The 20564-nt window shown below is 37.8% G+C and overlaps 1 protein-coding gene across 6 annotated transcripts in view; it reads left to right on the top strand.

Annotated features, from left to right (window-relative positions):
* LOC121395698 overlaps positions 1-20564 on the top strand; it is a 45326-nt gene that overhangs the window by 22389 nt on the left and 2373 nt on the right. For 2 of the 6 annotated variants that reach the window (XM_041569962.1, XM_041569965.1), the window contains 8 exons: positions 651-716; positions 3017-3079; positions 7149-7214; positions 7548-7613; positions 9610-9708; positions 12021-12080; positions 18819-18884; positions 19309-20538. In XM_041569962.1, coding sequence (XP_041425896.1) covers positions 651-716; positions 3017-3079; positions 7149-7214; positions 7548-7613; positions 9610-9708; positions 12021-12080; positions 18819-18853 — 455 coding nt within the window. In that variant the 3' untranslated portion in view covers positions 18854-18884; positions 19309-20538. Of the gene's footprint in view, positions 1-650; positions 717-3016; positions 3080-7148; positions 7215-7547; positions 7614-9609; positions 9709-12020; positions 12081-18818; positions 18885-19308; positions 20539-20564 lie in introns of those variants that run through there. The other 4 variants (XR_005962625.1, XM_041569963.1, XM_041569964.1 and 1 more) reach the window with 4 other exon arrangements.

Below are 20564 nucleotides of genomic sequence, written 5' to 3' on the forward strand. Positions count from 1 at the left end.
TCTACACCTATGGATTATTATCTCTAAAGCTGTAGAGACCTCAAACCAACCCATAAAAAGGTTAGAATAAGGAGGAGTAGAGGGCTTTTATATATGGAGGGTGGAATGAGCTGTCCTTTGTTTCTGAGGAAGTGGCTGGATGCCATGAAATGCATAAAGCAGATGGTCCAATATTCTGTTTGCATCAATGTTTTTACATTTGGAAATAAATAGTTATTTTTAAATTAAGTTGATGTCTTCTCTGGTGCTCTGTTGGTCTTTCATCTCCTATCCCTGAGCCTGACCACTTGAGTACATATAATAGTGGGTGACACCTCAGGGTACTAACCATAACTGATCTCCTCATTGGATCCTATTGCAGCTCAATTAAATGCTCTGATCCTTCCTCTCACTCCTAAAGTAAGCTACTCCTATTGAGGCCTACATCTGCCCTGGGCCCTTCTAACTACCTCATCCAGCAAGTTGTGACCCAGGAAAGAGGTCAAGCACATGGCAACTTTCTCTTATATACTGTATTACATTTTTGCAAAAAATATTGTTGGGTATTGTATTGTGTGCCAGAAAGAAGCTTATAAGATCTTTCATCATATGAATCGTTTCACAGTACAAACTTTCCCATTCTGATGTGAAGTATCTTTTATCTTTTGCAGCTGATGTTTGTGATAAAATTGACAACACATGCTCAAACCATATCCAAAAGGTGGACAAAGCATTATGTAAGTATAACATTCCACTAAATTTAGGGGACAGTGAGTGTTGCCTCATTTCAGTTATGGGTAGATACTGGGGAGCCTGTGATGTAGGTCTCTCACTGAACATAGTTAGTGGTGCACAGATTCTGTGGAAAGCATAGGGACTTCATGCCCCAAAATCCATCACTGTAAGGAAAAGTTAGGGGGTGCTAAAGGGCAGAACGTGGGGAAGGAGTTAGTCCTTCAACCAAGGACCACCAATAGGGCCAACAGGTGCAGAAGAGGGGTGACAAAGGTACAGAAATGAGAACAGGATGGAGTGGGCAAAGATCAGTGACATGATAGCAAGGGGCCGAGAGAACTATAACATTTCACTAAATTGAGGGTACAGAGAGCGTTGCCTCATTTCACTTGTAGAGAGGTATTGAGGAGCCTAGGATGTAGGCCTCTCACTGAACATAGTGGGTGGTGCACAGATTCTGTGGAAAGCAGAGGGACTTCATGCCCCAGAATCCATCACTGTAAGGAAAAGTGAGGGCTAAAGGGCAGAAATTGGGGAAGTAGTTAGTCCTTCAGCCAAGGACCACCAATAGTGCCAACAGGTGCAGAAGAGGGGTGACAAAGGTACAGAAATGAGAACAGGATGGAGTGGGCAAAGATCAATGACATGATGGTAAGGGACTAAGAGGACTATAACTATAACATTTCACTAAATTGAGGGTACAGTGAGCATTATAAAGGCACAAAAGCTGATGTCAGAATGTAACAGGTTTCTTAGATCTCCAATTGTAAAGCACTCACCAGATATGGGAAGAGGCCCAGGTGCACCGCCCTGAACCGTCAGCTGGAGGAGGGGATAACCCTATCATGAAAAAGGCAGGCACTTTAAAGGATCAATCTTCCAGACAGACTTATAAAGTAGTAGGTAGTTTATTCAAGTTACATCAGGATACAGCCTTACAAATTTTGTATCATAAGACACTTAATCATAGAATCTATGATTACAGTAAGTGTCTTATTATATGAAACGCATAAGGCTGTATCCTGATGTAACTAGAATAAACTACCTACTACTTTATAAGTCTGTCTGGAAGTTTGATCCTTCAAAGTGCCTGCCTTTTTTCTTGGTACAGTGAGCATTTCCTCATTTCACTTATAGAGAGAGGTACTGAGGAGCCTGGGATGTAGGCCTCTCACTGAACATAGTGGGTTGTGCACAGATTCTGTTCAAAGCAGAGGGACGTCATGCCCCAAAATCCATCACTGTAAGGAAAAGTTAAGGCTAAAGGGCAGAACATGGGAAAGGAGTTAGTCCTTATAAGCCAAGGACCACCAATAGTGCCAACAGCTGCAGAACAGGGGTGACAACGATCAGTGTCGTACTGGGCCGGTGGGGCTCCTCTACCATAAAGGAATGAACTGCACTCACACAATTGGAGTTTGGAGGGGTCCCCCGGGGACTGCCAGGAGCCTCTGTGCCCCCTGAAGGCTCCAGTCCGGTACAGAAATGAGAACAGGATGGAGCAAGCAAAGATCAGTGACATGATAGGAAGGGGCTGAGAGGATGAAGACTCTGAGAGTAGGGGTGTAGAACCAGGTCAGAATTAGGCGTGAGCAAGAAGACTGGAGCAGGAGGACTAGAATGAAGACTCTGGAATGCAACAGTGCGGACGTAGAACCAGGTCAAGATACGGTTTGTCAAGACAGACTAAAGCAGAAGGACTGGAGCAGAAGGGCTGAAACGAGGAGCAAGACCAGACAGTGCTAAGAGCAGGAGGGGTGAGAGCACAGGAGCTAGGAAATAGGCTGCAGTGCTCTAACCATAGTTAGTGCTCAAGCACAGGATATGAGGAGGGCTGGGCTTATATAGGGAAAAATCAGCCCTAATTGGGGTAAACCAGGGACCCAGATGAAACACAAATGAGAGCCGGTGGTTTGGGAGAGCAGCCAGGAAGTCCCAGGATCAAACCCCAGCAGAGCATGACTATCACTTCACAATGGAACAAGGTGGCTGAGGGTTTGGGTCATTCTGTGAGTTTGGGAAGGTAGTGGTGAACCTGGTGACTGCTGGCACAGACAGACTAGCATGGGTTGCTTTCAATATGTGGATTCGGGTAACAAAATATGTATACATTTATAGTTATTTTTCAAAATTCATATAATATTTTATACTCCAACTGAGTGAGTTTATGTCAAAATGGAGGTGTATTTTCCCTTTAATGGAAAAAACATCTTCTTAGCAGCTTCTTCATGATGAGAATCTGTTTATAATGCGATTAAACAATGTTTTTCATTCTAATCTACACACCTCATTGCTCTTACAGCAGGTCCAGTAGGAAAAGCTTTAGAAACTTACACAATTCCCTTTCTGGTCTTCGTAAAATTAGGTAAGTAAAACATTTCCCTAAACCAAATCCCAGTTGGATGCCTTTAAAGTATTTCATTCTGTTCATAGTGCAATTAAACTGACTTTGCCATTCTAATATACTGTGTCTCTTTGTTGGCAGGCATAATTGTTTATTTAAAGGAAAACTATACCCCCCAAACAATGTAGGTCTCTATAAAAAGATATTGCATAAAACAGCTCATGTGTAAAACCCTGCTTCATGTAAATAAACCATTTTCATAATAATATACTTTTCTAGTAGTATGTGCCATTGGGTAATCATAAATAGAAAATTGCCATTTTAAAAAATAAGGGCCGCCCCCTGGGCTCGTAGGATTCACTGCACTCACAAACAAACCAAACAAACCATACATGTTAGGTCACACGAGCCAATTAACAGACAGAGTTGTGTCTTTTGCTTCCACACTTCTTCCTGTTACAGTTAGAGTTGAAGTATTTCTGGTCAGGTGATCTCTGAGGCAGCACACAGACCATCACGAAATGGGGGCTCAAGGCAAGAGATGTAAAAGGGCAAGATTTACTTAAATATATATTCCAGTTTGGTAAGATTCTTTAATATGCCACTTAATATGATATGAACTATCTGTTGCTTAAGTGTTCATTTTGGGGGTATAGTTTTCCTTTAATATTGCTGGCAATCTCATTATTGTGTAAGTATAACATTTCCCTAAATCTAAAGGGGTACCCTGAACATTGGCTCATTTCATCTCTAAAGAAGTCTCTGCCCAACAGGCCACTTAATAAATGACACTAATGAACTGTATAAATTGTGTATTTCTATACATACGTAATGGGGTGGTTCATCTGTAAGTATGTTAAAGAATGGTCAATTCAAAGCAACTTTTCAATTGGTCTGTATTATTTATTTTTTATATATTTTTTTAGTTATTTGCCTTCGTCTTCTGTTTCCAGCTTTCAAATAAGGGTCACTGACCCCATCTAAAAAACAAATGCTCTGTGAAGCTACAAATGTATTGTTATTGCTACTTTTTATTACTCATCCCTCTCCTATTCATATTCCAGTCTCTTATTCAAATCAATGTATGGTTGCTAGAGTACTTTGAACCCTAGCAACCAGATGGCTGAAATTACAGTAGTAAGTAGTACAGTAATTGCTGGAGAGCTGCTGAATAAAAAGCTAAATAAGTCAAAAACCACAAATAATTAAAAATGAAAACCAATTGCAAATTGTCTCAGAATATCACTTTCTACATCATACTAGGGGGCCGATTTACAAAGGGTTGAATATCGAGGGTTAGTTAACCCTCGATATTCGACTGGGAATTAAAATCCTTCGACTTCGAATATCGAAGTCGAAGGATTTTAGCGCAAATAGTGCGATCGTACGATCGAAGGATTATTCCTTCGATCGAACGATTCGAAGGATCTTAATCCAACGATCGAAGGAATATCCTTCGATCAAAAAAAGTTAGCCAAGCCTATGGGGACCTTCCCCATAGGCTAACATTGACTTCGGTAGCTTTTAGATGGCGAACTAGGGGGTCGAAGTTTTTTCTTAAAGAGACAGTACTTTGACTATCGAATGGTCGAATGGTCGAACGATTTTTACTTCGAATCCTTCGATTTGAAGTCGTAGTCGAAGGTCGTAGTAGCCCATTCGATGGTCGAAGTAGCCCAAAAAACACTTCGAAATTCTAGCCCTTTAAGAATTCGAAATCGACTATTAGAGAAAAACTTGAATTAAGTTTGACCAAATTCGATTCAAATTTGATTCAAGTTTTCGGGTCATTTAAATTTGTTCAAGTTTTATTAATTTGATTTTATTAATACATTTCGACTAGCCACATTTCGAATTCACGGGAGGTTATTGGAGTTTTTGAAATTTGACCTTTGATAAATGCGTCTCCCCGGTTTCTAATTTGGTTTGAGTCAGAATTCAATCAAATTGGAATACTGCGACATGTTCAGGATACCACTGAATCCTGAATTAGTTACATCAATTTATTATATACAATACATATTTTATAGAATAAATGAATACCACCCATTACTAAAGAAACAATGCATGCATAATATTAGATATAATAACTGAATCATTTCATATGTACAGACAAAGTATGGATTTAACTCTTTTAAAGTCGTTTTTTCCTTTTTGCTGCTTTATCAGTCCCTACTCTTCTGGGAAGGTTCCACTAGATGTTGGGACATTGTTTTTGGGAGTTGTCTCCATTCAGGAACAAAAGCATTAGTGGGGTTGGGCACTGATGTTGGGGATCAGGTCTGGCTCACAGTTGGGTTGAGGGGTCTGTGCAGTCAGGTTCCTTACCATCTCAGCAAACCCATTCTAGATGGACCTGGCTCTGTCCATGGGGGCATTTCCCAAAAGTGCTCACAAATTAGGGACCCCACAATTGTCATTATATGATGTAGTAGCCCCTGAGTCAGCAATGAAGGCTGTGGCTTAAATGACAAATTCCACTCATAAGAAGGAGCAAAAACCTACTTTTGCCATATACAGGTCTGGGATCCATTATCCAGAAATTTTAGAATTATGGGAAGGCCGACTCCCATAGACTCCATTTTATCCAGATAATCCAAATCAAATGAATTTTTCTGTGTAATAATAAAACAGTCGCTTGTACTTGATCCCAACTAAGATATAATTAATCCTTATTGGAAGCAAAACCAGACTATTGGGTTTATTTCATGTTTACATGATTTCTTAGTGGTATGGAGATCCGAATTATGTTATGACCCCTTATCCGTAGGTTCTAAGCATTCTGAATAACAAGTTCCATAACTATAGTTTGTCATTTTTTTTATCTATGTGTCAGATTGCACAAGGGCAGTTGCCAGCAGCAACCAATTATTTCTGTATAATTCAAGCTTAACAATGAAAGAAAATGCCTCATTGGTTGATTCTCTTCAGCACAGCTATTTGTAGCACCAATTAGTGATTTGGTTTCATTGTTCTTCATAAAGCACAAATTTCTTATTGTTTGCTCTGAGTAAATGAACTGCAAATTAGCCCAGTACATAGGGAATATCTTACAATGAGAATTTATTGATGCAGGGAATGGACTGGTTGTCATTATGGGGTCAGAAAAGACTGAATAAGTGCAAGTGCTAGAACACTAAGGGGCACAAGAAGCACTAGCACCCCAGGAAAATCTGGATCCCCCAGCTTGGCCTTTGATAATTAAGCACCTTTCTATGCTATTTTGTTATTATACCACCATGTCATATGACTTCTGAGCCTATCCAGTGGCTGATATCATATATATATATATATATATATATATATATATATATATATATATATATATATATATATATATATATATAGGTATGGGACCTGTTATCCAGAATGCTCGGGACCTGGAGTTTTCCGGATAGCGGATCTTTCCGTAATTTGGGTCATAATGCCTTAAGTCTACTAGAAATTAATTTAAACATTAAATAAACCCAATAGGTTGGTTTTGCCTCTAATAAGGATTAATTATATCTTAGTTGGGATCAAGTACAAGCTACTGTTTTATTATTACAGAGTAAAAGGAAATCATTTTTAAAAATTTTGATTATTTGGATAAAATGGAGTCTATGGGAGACAGCCATTCCGTAATTCGGAGCATTCTGGATACCGGATAAGGGATCTTATACCTGTGTGTGTGTGTATATATATATATATATATATATATATATATATATATATATAAACACAAAAGTGAGGTGCACACCAGGAACTTTTTCAAATAGTTAAAAAAGTTCAATTTTATTTAATGCATTTAAAAAAAAAGGTCCGTGAGTGCGATTCTCTGTCTACATAGTATCTTATTTTCTGGCTATTGCACACAGGCACAATATACCTACTATACGAGTAGTGCCGGCATATATTGCTCTATGTTCTCTCTCTCTCTCTCTCTCTCTCTCTCACACACACTCTCTCTCTCTCTCTCTCTCTCTCTCTCTCTATATATATTGTTCCATGTCAGTTGTTACTAGTAGAGTTACAGCATTTTCTGTACAATTATATGAATTAATGCTATAGTGCAGCAAAACAGAATTCTCCATTCTTTTTGTTCTTGCAGTAGCTCTTATTGGAGATCTTCTTTTAGCTTTGTTACTGTTGGTTCTTCTGATCATCACGGCATTATGTGAGTATAACATTTCATTATATTATATAAAGGTAGAAAAATCCTTGGGGCAATAAAAGCATGTCAACCAGGGCTTTCACTGGTTCATTTATATATTATATATTATATTGTATATTTTTCTTTGCATAGACTAAATACAATATTTTTGTATATACATACACGCTTATGTAGAAGTATTTTCAGTAGTATAAAACAAATGAATATAAAACAAACGAAATAAAGACGTAATGCTTTTAATTTTAGTTGAATTGTTAATTTACACTTGCTAAAATTGAATATAATCTCTGTGAATTAAGAGTTGCCCATTGTAATAATGTTTCTTTACTCTTGCAGGTGGTGTAAGTAGAAATCTTCTCATAGGGTTGATAATTGTGGCCCTTCTGGGCTGTGCAAAATTATGTAAGTATAATATTTCCCTAAATCTGAGGGGTACAGCTCATTTCATCTATAGAGAGGGAGAGAGAGGGTCAGGCCCTTTACTGAAATCGTCCAATCATTTTTTTGTATTTGGGTTTATATGTTACAAACCCACAAATGGTATTACTCAGTAATCTGAAGTCACATGGTATTCAGGGTCTGAAATAAATTTGGCCAGGAAATACATTTCCAAATTTTCACAACTTTTAGTAAGTTATAGCATGGTCTACTTTGAGCAATTTTTCATTTTTATATTATTTGCCTCCATCTTCTGCCTCTTTTCAGCTTTCGAAGTGGGGATTATAATGGTTAAACAGTTGAGAAAAAAATAAATTTTTCAGTTCGAGAGAAAAAAATTGTGATTGTAGGAAAAAAAAACCCACCATAAAAAGCGTGATACTTTTGTTATGCAGCTCTGTTTATTTTTATTTATTTTCAAGTAGAAGTCGTACATAAATGGTAATGTTAATCACATTGATCTACTTATTTTCAAGGAGGCTGAACTGAAAATCACAAAGGAGACATTTTATGTAAAAAAAACAAGAATGTACAAGTGCATTTTACTCATTTAGATATAGAAGGAATTCAAAAAGTTGTGTTTCTGATTACTTTATTGAAAATTCCTGCAAAAAACCTACTAGTCCCGCCCATCTGTTCCACTTCCTGTCCACTGAATTATCTGGCTGCGCAAGGAAGCCTCAGCCCACTCAGCACATTGCACTGTAGGACAAGAACCAATCAGCAGCTAGGCTGACCTGATAGGGAACTGAAGCCTGTCTTTGCTTGTGTGACTGCAGGGCTGTGATTGGCTGTCCCCCTCCTGTTGTGCTTCTGGCAGGGACCGTTAGGACACGCCCACAAGTCATTTGAAACACATACAGGGACCAGTGAACATCTATAGGGAGCTCCAATAAAAGGGCCATTTGTAAAGATATTAATTTCTACCACAATGTGAAACCAACACTACATATTATTCATAATTGCCTTCAAAATTAGGGTTTTTTTAACTTAACCTATATGTGTCCTTTAAATATTTTAATGAACTGGAGGACAGATTCGCTGTTCATAAAATGCCTGTAGAGGCACATTTATCAAGGGTCGAATTTCGGCAAGTTTTTTCAAACTCCCATAAATTTGCATGAATTCAAAATTTGAATATTTTAAACTTGCACTAATTTAAACGACCCAAAAACTCGAATCAAATTCACTCAAACTTGAACTTTTCGGAGAAAAAACTCTAATGTCAGGAAGGATGCTAACATCTCCAAATTGATCCCCCCACCTCTCCCACTGATTTAAACAGTCATTGGTCAGGTTTTAGGTGGTGAAAAGTCTAATTTGAATTTTTAAAGGACCAGAGTATGATAAATCTCGAAAATCAAATTAGAAATTTTTAAAAAACTCAAATTGAATTTGGATAACTCCCTAGTTGAATTTGACAGTTTTGCAATAAAAACATTTCAAAAATTCAAATTCCAATTTGACCCTTGATAAATCTGCCCCTAAGTGAAGGCTGTGACAGTAGTACATGGGAAGACACGGGGACGATGCAGAAAAAGTGGGAAAAAATGATTGATATAGAGGCAAACAAGGAGGATAGAATGACAAAGGGATTCGTACAGCACAGGGGAATACATGGGACGGGGGGCTGAGAGGGTAGAGCTAATAAAGACCACTTGTACCCTATAATAAAGGCAGTAACATAGTGCACAACCAGAAAACACAATTTATAAAGAAAGAGCAAAGCAAACTATAACAATCATAAAATAAAACATGCACTCAGTAGACAAAGGGAAGTCTGAATGACCTGTTTTCTACCAAGGGAAAATATTTTTCATTTTATATGAAAAAAGATTTTCAATTTATAGTTATGTAGAGTCTTAAATGCTATTTGTTCCCAGGTTATATTTTGGATAAAGTAATAGGAACATTGTATTGTACAGTGCTATTCTAATAAACAGTCTTTTTGTTCTCGCAGATGGAAACCGTGAACATTTGACTAAACAGCTTGAAAAACTTACCATGTTTGAAAAATGTAAAATGGCTTATAAATATATCAAACAATTAAGTAAAGTAGGTAAGTGCAGTGAGTGCTGGCTCATTTTATCTATAGGCAATCAGAGGGGGCCCTATCCATACGTATATTATGGGGGTTATTTACTAAACTCCGAATGCACAAATCACAAAAAAATCTTGATTTTTTTTAAAAAATTTAATTTTAAAAAAATCATGAATTTTTCGGAATTTATTAAACCCCCGAGGATGGGAAAAGTCAGAATCTGAAAATCCGGCATCTCAGACCTTTCGAGGTTGCGTATAAGTTAGTGGGAGAAGTCCCAATGATTTTTTTGATGTGCGCTGAGTTTTCGGGCAAAATTCGGAGTCTTCGGGTGGAAAATGCGAAAGAATTGTGAAATGAAAAATCCGAACAAATCGTGAAAATTTGAATTTTCCTCATTTCTGCAATGTTGCACCATGAAATTAAAATAGATTTAAAATGGAATATTTACATATTTGAACTACAGACAAAAATATTTAGGGGCCGATTCACTAACTTCGAGTGAAGGATTCGAAGTAAAAAAACTTCGAATTTCGAAGTTTTTTTTGGGCTACTTTGACCATCGAATGGGCTACTTCGACCTTCGACTACGACTTCGAATCGAAGGATTCGAAGTAAAAATCGTTCGACTATTCGACCATTCGATAGTCGAAGTACTGTCTCTTTAAAAAAAACTTCGACCCCCTAGTTCCCCATCTAAAAGCTACCGAAGTCAATGTTAGCCTATGGGGAAGGTCCCCATAGGCTTGGCTAACTTTTTTTGATCGAAGGATATTCCTTCGATCGTTGGATTTAAATACTTCGAATCGTTCGATTCGAAGGATTTAATCGTTCGATCGAAGGAATAATCCTTCGATCGTTCGATCGTACTATCTGCGCTTCGAAGTCGAAGGATTTCAATTCCCAGTTGAATATCGAGGGTTAATTAACCCTCGATATTCGACCCTTAGTGAATCGGCCCCTATATGTACGTCAAGTTGAACAAAAATCTGCATAGGCTTAAAAATGATTTAGAAAACATATCTAAACAAATGTCATGGAGAAGGTCAAGGTGTTGTTTAAACAAACCAGGGATAAAGCACCAATCAGGGTTGAGTTGTTAAAATAATGTCTTAAACCATTATCAAATATTTCAGAGAATATGCCCCAACCAGGACTCCAAGGGGTATATTTATCAAAGAGTGAAGGTACAGATCACCACCAGGGTCGTAACTACAGAGCAAGCAGACCCTGTGGCTGCAGGGGGGTATAGGGCCCCATGAAGCCCTAATCCATACACAATTTCAATAAATACAGGTAAAACAGGTCAACCTCTAGTCTAGACATTTTAGGGGCCTGAAAAAGAATTTACTGTGGGGCCCAGTAATATCAAGTTACGCCACTGATCACCACACAGTCCACTAGAGTGAAGTTCCACCACTTTCCATTCATTTCTATAAATGTTTTAAAGACATATTTATCAAAGGGTGAACTTATTACTTACCAGTTTATAAATACTCTATTAAAATCCCATATTGATGGACTGATGGACAATGACTCTGCTCACATTTTTTGTTATAGCTACTTGTAATTATTTATCTTTCTGTAATATTCATATTCCATGCTGGACAAAGGGGCGGAGCCCCGAAACTTTGCACCACCGCAGTAAAACTTTTGCAAGGGCTTGCCCTGCAGACACAAGTCTCGTGTGCCGATGTGCTTCTTTTCTATAAAGTACGTTGGGAGGTTGCCGTATCTTCCAATCACTGGGCACCGAGCGAGCCTTATTATCTACACAACGGGTGTGCGAGTGTCCTCTTTAATTGAAGCACTGTTCATATTCCAGTCTCAAATACATGCATAGTTGCTAGGGGAATTTGCAAACTGGAGAGCTGCTGAATCAAAAGCTGAATAACCAAAAAACACAAATAATAAAAAATTAAAACAAAATTGCACATTATCTTAGAATATCATTCTCTACATCCTATTAAAAGTTCAAAGGCGTACAACCCCAACAAAATAAATCTATTTGAATTCCAGGTGGTAACACTGCAAAATGTGGAAAAGACCATAGACAAAAGGAGGATGTATAGACTGTATTTTGTACAAATCCCAATGTTCTCTTATGTATATCTTTTATTTATCTCTTATATAAACTTTAACAAAAGAAGCTATTCAAGTGATGCATTGCACATTTACTAATTCATTATAGGAGTGTATGCACAAAATGTTTTTTTTTACAATATTATCATTTACAAAGGTCAAACTATCCTTGATTATTATCTTCATTTATATGAACCTGATAACGGAGAAATAATATTCCCATTCTAATATCAATTATCTCTTTACAGTGCCTCACAGGCGTGTGATAATATTGTTGATATCGGCTGCTCTAATTGTTGTAGAATTATGTAAGTATAAGATTTCCCAGAAACGAAGGGGGTTATTTACTAAACTCCGAATGCAAAAATCACGATTTTGGACTTTTAAAAAATTAGAAATTTGTCGGAATTTATTAAACCCAGAGGATTGAAAAGTCTCAAAATCCGGCATCTCAGACCTGTCGAGGTTCATGTAAGTCAATGGGAGAAGTCCCAATGAGTTTTTGATGTGCACTGGGTTTCGTGCACTGGGTTTCGTGCAATACCCCGAACTTTTCAGAGTTTTCAGGTGAAAATTCCAAAAAAATTTGAAAACCTGATTTTTTCCTGCAAAGCAAATTTTGGGGAAAATTTAATAATAAATAAGCATAAAAAACCCAAGCAGATTTGATCGGAGTTTGTAGTAGAAAATATTGAGATAAATTTGGACTTTGATAAATTACCCCTTAAGGGTACAATGAGGGGCAAATTTACTTATGGTCAAATATCGAGGGTTAATTAACCTTCGATATTCGACTGCCGAATTGAAATCCTTCGACTTCAAATATCGAATTTGTTCGATTCGAAGGATTTTAATCCATCGATCGAATGATTTTTCTTCGACCTAAAAATTGTTCCAAAGCCTATGGGGACCTTCCCCATAGGCTAACATTGACCTCGGTAGGTTTTAGGTGGCGAAGTAGGGGGTTGAAGTTTTTTTAAAGAGACAGTACTTCAACTATCGAATGGTCGAATATTTAAACGATTTTTAGTTTGAAACGTTCGATTCGAAGTCGTAGTCGAAGGTCGAAGTAGCCAATTCGATGGTCGAAGTAGCCAAAAAAACCATTCGAAATTCTAAGTTTTTTTTATTCTATTCCTTCACTCGAACTAAGTAAATGGGCCCCTGAGTATTGCCTCATTTTATCTACAGGGAGGGAGAGAGGTGTCCATCCAGCAACAATTAAAACAAGCAAACATTTCATTAACATGGGAAAAAAATGACTTGTGTGGATTAGATAAGCCACACGTAGATGAGCACTGTGTTGTAATTAATTTAGCGCCCAGCGTTTCTCAGGGACTTATTTGATTGGTTGGACATTACAATTCAGCAATGCTGTTGCTTAAACACCCGACAGTAAAAAATTTAATTTGACTGGATGTATCACTCAGATTACTCAAAAAAACACTGTGAATAATGTCCCTGTTCATTAAAATGATTGAAAATCTTAAAAAAATCTTCCTGACATTTAGGAAATCTTTATAACTACGGCTAGTGTTGGGCGAATCTGTCCTGTTTTGCTTCACTGAAAAATTAGCAAAGCAGCGAAAATTCACGAAACGATTTTTCATGCGCAACTTTTTTGCCCCAATGCATTAAAGTCAATGGGTGTCAAACTTATTTTGACACGTGACAATTTTTACACAAGTGTCTTTTTTTATCCAAGTGCAATAAAGTCAATCTTAATAACTATGGCTAGTGATGGGCGATGTGTCCCGTTTTGCTTCACCAAAAAATTAGCAAAACTCTGAAAAAATTAGCAAAACAGAGAAAAATTTGCTAAACGAATTGAATTCACACGCAACTTTTTTTGTCCAAATGCATTAAAGCCAAAGGGCATCAAGATTGTTTTGACGCACGGCGATTTTTACATGTGCAACTTTTTTGTCACAGCAAGTTTTTTTTTGGCAGCAAATTTTTTTTTAAATTCTCTTTATTTAGAATTTTTCAAAAAGTCACATGAAATACAACAGTGATATACAGAAATTGCATCAAGAACAATATCATGTTATGAAATCAGGCAATATACACAAGCATAATGTGAAATAAAAAAATAAAAATAAGAGGATACTAAGGAAAAAAAGCAAAAAGCAAAAGAAAAAAATAAATAAATTTACATATACAAAAATGGATATCAACCAAAGTAAACCTGACAGTATCAAATCATGTATTATAAAAAAAACCTTCATACTCCCATCAAACCCTCCCATCAGAAGTGCGAAGACCAGACAAGTTCCAACCAGACCATGCATGTTGGTAAACCTAATGTCTACCGTTCCACAGAGTACACACATCAGTAATACTAAAGTTGAGATTTCTTAAAATTCTCCCAAGGTTCCCATATTTGCTTGAATAAATCTATGGAGTCAGAAATAATAGAGGAAAGATAGGACAAGGAATGTATGTGATCCACTCTATTTTTCATTTGTGACACAGCTAAAGTTGGTGAGAGCCAGTTAAGTGCTATTGTCCATTTTGCTGCTGCCAGAATTTGGAACAGTAATTTGTTTTGTAATTTAGTAAGTTTTCTAGAGGGAAGACAAAGGAGCCCATTTTCAGGGTCAGGGGGAATTTGTGTACTGAAAACTGCCGAGGCTATGCGAAACGTCTCTGTCCATAGTTGAGCTACCGCAGGGCATGTCCACCATGAATGAAAATATGTTCCTCTCTCTTGACAGTTCCTAAAGCACATATCTGGGAAAGTTGGAAGGTACTTTTGTTTCTGTATAGGAGTAGTGTACCATCTCATAATTACTTTGTATGCAGTTTCTCGGATACCAATATTAGGGGAGAGATGTCGAATTGAATCCCAAATCCTTTTCCATTTGTAATGTGAAATGGTGACTGAGAGATCTGTTTCCCACGCTCGTGCATAAATTGGTGTGTTTGTAGGGCTTATATCAGTCAGTTGGGAATAAATCTGTGAAATACTATGAGCAGTATATTCAGGATGACGACAACGGGATTCGTAACCAGAACTTTCTAGTGTGGGCTTGAGAGAAGATTGCTGAGTATAAAAATGCATCAACTGGTTATAACGATACAATTCAGAGTTAGGAAGTTGATAGGATTCTTGTAGTGAAGTACATGAGAGAAATCCTCTAGGAGTAAGCAAGTCCTTGATACTAGAAAAGTTATTATCCGTCCACCATGTAAAAGAACATGGTACTAATCCAGGAGAGAAATCAGGATTACCTGTTATAGGTTGCAAATTGCTGTGAGAATCATGCTGAAGAAGTTTGTATTTCACCACTTTCCATAGTTTTAGATGTAATCGTATAATTGGGTTGTCTAGCTTATAGTGGTTCAAATTCTGGTTGGTGAGCCAAAGCAAAGCTGATGTTCTTATTGGTGCAATAGTAGAATTTTCAAAGTCCACCCAGGGTACGGTATTAGGAGGTGCTTGCCATAAAATCGATTGTGCCAGTCTTGCAGCTCTATAATACTGGATAAAGTTTGGTACATTAAGGCCTCCTTGATTATAAGATCGGTATAGGGTAGATTTGTTAGTGCGATGCCGTTTATTGTTCCATAAAAATTGGAAAGTAGATCTCTGCAATTTATCAATATCTTTGCTCAATATAGGAATAGGCAAAGCACAAAATAAATATAGGAGCTTCGGCAAAATCACCATTCTGATGGAGGTTATACGACCTAACCACGAAAGAGGCAGTCTACCCCAGTCAGATAGCTTGGATTGTAGCTGTCGGATCAATGGTGGAAAGTTAGCATTATATAGCAAAGCGTAACATTTAGTAATTTTGACTCCTAAATATCCCAAAGATCGTTGCTTCCATTGAAACGGAAAATTCAACTGTAATAACTTGACTTGAGGAGAAGGTATATGTATGGGCATAGCTTCTGTTTTATTTATGTTAACTTTGAGACCCGAAATCTGTTGAAAGTGATCTAATTTCTGGAACAAATTAGGCAAACTAGTCAGGGGGTTTGTAAGTGTCAAGCATAGGTCATCCGCGTATATAAGTTTTAGCGCCCTTGGTGTAGCCTTTAATATTAATCTCTTCACGTATAATCCAAGCAAGTGGTTCCACAGCAAGAGCGAAGAGCAGGGGAGAAAGAGGGCATCCCTGTCTGGTCCCTTTGTAAATATTGAAAGCTGGAGATGGAATGTTGAACATCTTTATCGAGGCTGTTGGGTTGTCATATAAAACTCGTAAGCCATCTATAAAAGGACCGGAAATATTGTATCTGGGGAGGACATTGAAAAGATATGACCATGACACAGAGTCGAATGCTTTGTAAATGTCTAACATCAATAATAGGATTGGAGACTTTGTTAAGTTGGCATTGTGTATTATATTGATTAGTCGACGTATGGCATCTGTTATTTGTCGTCCTGGGATGAACCCAGATTGATCTGGGTGTATTAGCTTCGGCATCAGTTTATTTAAGCGGAGACTAAGAATTTTAGAGAATAGCTTCACATCAACATTCAAAACCCATATAGGTCTGTAGTTTTGTACTCTAGTTAAATCTGTGTTAGGTTTAGGTAAGAGGGATAAGTTGGCCTTGAGCATTTCAGGTGGTATAGAGTGTCCTGCTAACATGTTATTGAAAAGTACTGTAAGGTGTGGTATTAGATATTCGTGAAACTTCTTGTAATAACTAGCGGGTAACCCATCAGGTCCAGGGCTCGATTTGTTTTTCAAGGAGTGAATGGCGTTGCTAATTTCTTCAGCAGTTATGGGACTGTTAAGAGATTCTTTTTCAGAAGAAGATATTTTAGGCAGTTTGATCTGATCAAGATAATCATCCCTCTTTTGCCTATCGGGGAGCAAGGTGGCGGAGTAAAGGTTTTCATAGAACTTGTGAAATTCCTGTAAGATATCTAACGGTTTCTGGAGGTGGGTGCCAGATGGGGTGGTAATATCAGTTATAGGCTGGTAGCCTTGTTCTGCTTTCAATTTATTTGCTAAGTGCCGATTAGGTTTATCTTTTAATAAGAATAATTGCTGTTGCGTCCATTTAAACGCTCTCTCAGCTTTCTCTTGTAATAATGTCTTCAGTTGTTGTCTAGTGCTGATCAGTTTTGCTAAGGTGGAGGTAGAGGATGTCAGTTTATGCTCAGATTCAAGTCGTCCTATTTCACTTTCTAATAGGTTATTTTTTTGTATAAAGGTTTTCTTCTTTTGTGTTGCCAATCGTATGAAGGAACCTCTGATGTATGCTTTGTGAGCGACCCAGACGGTACCCATAGAAAGTTCCTCATCTATGTTATTTTCCCAATATTCTTGTAAATCATCTATGATTGTAGATGTGAGAGTGGTGTCAGTTAAGAGAGATTCATTTAAGCGCCATGCATGTCTGGTTGGAACGGCCTGGGAGAGGGAACATGTAACCATTACCGGGGCATGATCAGACCACGTGATCGGAAAAATATCCGCTAGAGTGACTTGCTGCAGGGTATGTTGTGTCACTAGTATATGGTCAATTCTGGAATAAGAATCATGTACCGGGGAGTAAAACGTAAAATCTAATTTAGTCGGGTTCAGTGAGCGCCAGGAATCCACTAATCCACTTTCCCGGAGAAAAGTTTTAAGTAGGGATGTCGCGGACTGTTCTGCGGCGAACTTGTTCGCGCGAACATCGGCTGTTCGCGTCCGCCGCAAGTTCGCGAACATCGCACGACGTTCGCCAATAGGCGTTCGCGTCAAGATCGTTCGACCATTCGACCATTCGATCGCTAAAATCGAACGATTTTCGTTCGATTCGAACGAAAATCGTTCGATCGAACGATTAAAATCCTTCGATCGTTCGAATCGAACGATTTTCGGATGTTCGAAGTTCGCGAACTGTTCGCAGTTTTTGCCGGTGTTCGCGAACACATTATCGGCGGTTCGCTACATCCCTAGTTTTAAGGTATGTAGGTGCCGCTGCTGAGCAACTACTAGGGCCCGATGAGCGGTCTAGGTTGGGATTCATTACCAAATTAAAATCTCCTAAAACAAACACTAAGCCAGACATATGCGTTTGCAATAATTGAAAAACTTCAGAATAAAACTGTTTGGCTCCTACTGAGGGTGCATATAAATTCAAAAACGTGACTTGAGTACCCCTGATACTACCAGTAAGTAGTATATAGCGGCTTTCGGGGTCAGAGAATAATTGGTCAAGTGCAAATTGTACGTGGTTGCGAAAGGCTATGGCTACCCCACGTGCCTTCGATGAAAAGGTTGTGGCATAGATGTGGGAAAAATATTTATGTAAGAAAGGTTTAGGCCCAGTGGTAGTCCAATGTGTCTCTTGAAGAGCTATCACATCCGCTGATAATCTATGATAATATTGCCCTGCCATTTTTCGCTTGACTGGGGTGTTGAGACCCTTAACATTATGCGTAAACAATTTTCAATGCCATGTTTGTCAATAACAAAACTATCGAATAGCATTACTGGATAAGGTCTGAGCACAAATATAAAACCCATAATAAGTTGTAATATAAGCAGAATATGTGTCACTAACGTGAGAAGGCCATACAAAAACACTATGAAGACGGTCACAAGGTAAAGCATAAGTAATAAAAGTAGTACATAAGTCATCATATAAGCATATACAAGTGAAAAAAAACACAGAAAGGCCCGCAAATAAACAGCTGCAAATATAATCACGTCTGTCTTGTACGGTATGCATAGAGCATTCAAATCTTTAGTCTTATCTGCCTCATAAGTCATTTTTAAGTAAGTAAACAGAACAATGCAATGAGTTGGCAGCAAATTTTTGAAGAAGTTCCGCAAAAAAATTCACAGGTGGCGAAATGCACTGCGAATCCATGCCTGGTGAATAAATTTGCCCATCACTAACTAGGGCAAAATTTACCCATAATTCCCCAGTCTGGAATTCCTAATCTATCTGTCTCAGTATTTTAAAGCTGAAGGATTTCACATTTACAAAGACTCCGTATAATTAAATAAATAAGTTCATAGGTCAATAAAACAGAACTTTCCATTCTAATTATATATATATATAAATATATTTCTTTTCTTTTGCAGTCAATCTAATGTCAAGGCTGTTAACTCTATCTTAAACATTGGCCCTTCTTGGCGGCACAGTATTATGTAAGTATAACATTTCTCTAAAGTAGAGGGGTACGTGGGGGCAGAATTATTTAAATTATTTGAGTTTTCCCCAATAACTTGAAAATCTTGAACGTGCACTTATTTATAAAGAAGCGCGAATATTAAAGACACAATCAATGAAAACCAGATTAAAAGTAAAACCCGATAACCATAAATATGCACTATAGTCTTAATTTTCAATGGGGCTGTTTGGACTTGATTTAGAAAAATGTCATTTTAAAATGGTTTTAATTTGGAAAGTACACCTCTTGTTGACTTTAAAGGACCAGTAACATCAAATTTTTTTTAAAAAAAATTCGTTAGTATACATCAAAAAATAAACACCAAGACAAATAAAATTTTAAAATTGCAAAGCCTTTATTAAGAAATAACTTACCGAAACTCCACTTCCTGTCCTGTACAGAAAAGGCGACACGGCGACCATCCATTGTGCGGCGCTGGATTTCTCCTCCTTGGCTCTGTCTCATGTTGTATTGACAGCATGTGAAGTGGCTGCTGCATCAGGGAGCGTGGTTTCCACTGAACAGGAACCCGCACTGTGTGTCCGCTTGCAGTTTAGCGCTCGATAGCACGGAAAGCAGCGCATGTTGAGAGTGGCTACGTGCCAGTGACTGGGAACTCCGATCAGCCTGCTGCCTGGAACTACAAACATCCACGATGTGGCCCAGCTCCAATCTAAACAGCTTCCCCACTCTACAGATGCGTTTAGGTCATCTGCATTCATATCACTTACAGTCTCGTAAATGAGTTCTTATTTTCTCTAAACTGGTGTAACCACAACACAATCTTGTATACAGCAAAAAAATGTCTACAGCATGTGTGGTTTTGTGTCGACATTGACGCACAACATAAAATGCTAATAGAGCTAACGTGGTTGTTTGTAAAATGCAACACGGAAAAGAAAACATCACGTGACCCAAGTGTCAATGGCATCGTGCCATGAGTGGAAAATATTTTTAGTGAAGATGGTTGGAATCAGCTCTTTTGAGCACCACCAGATTTACTACATGATAAAGTACCTGCTATGGGCAGGGTATGACAATTTCTCTATGGGAGCAGCTAAAAAGGAGCCTCATGGAGAGACTGGGCAGGAGAGTTGAGAGGAAGTTTAGTCTTGACATTGAGCTCTGGATCCATCAAAGGATTTGGAATGATGTGAAATGTAGACGTTCAGAGTTGGCAGAAGGAAGCATTTTTTAATAAAATATAATATTAATTGCAAAAAGCTGATAAATAAATAAAAGCTAATAAATAAAATAAAAAATATTAGGAAGAACCCAGTCCCCAACCCCGACGCACCCTATGCTACACTAAGGGGGTTATTTATTAAAATCCAAATTTATCTCATTATTTTATAAATTACACCCATCCAAATGTTCACGGGTTATTTCCACTTATTTTTTAATCCATTTTCCCGAAAAATTCTAGTTCAGAAAAAAAGAACTCAAACTAATCATGAAAATCATGCAAAAATTTTAATCATACAGATTTTTTGGATTTTCCACGAGAAAAATCCAATTTTTTTCAGATATTTGCATGAAAATTACATAATCTTTGGATTAATGCACAAAACCCAGCGCAAATAGGGTTGCCACCTTTTCTGGAAATAAATACAGGCCTTCCTATATATTTATCTTTTTTCCCTATTAATAACATTGG

Source organism: Xenopus laevis, chromosome 7L (genome assembly GCF_017654675.1).
Source record: "Xenopus laevis strain J_2021 chromosome 7L, Xenopus_laevis_v10.1, whole genome shotgun sequence".
Taxonomy (NCBI): domain Eukaryota; kingdom Metazoa; phylum Chordata; class Amphibia; order Anura; family Pipidae; genus Xenopus; species Xenopus laevis.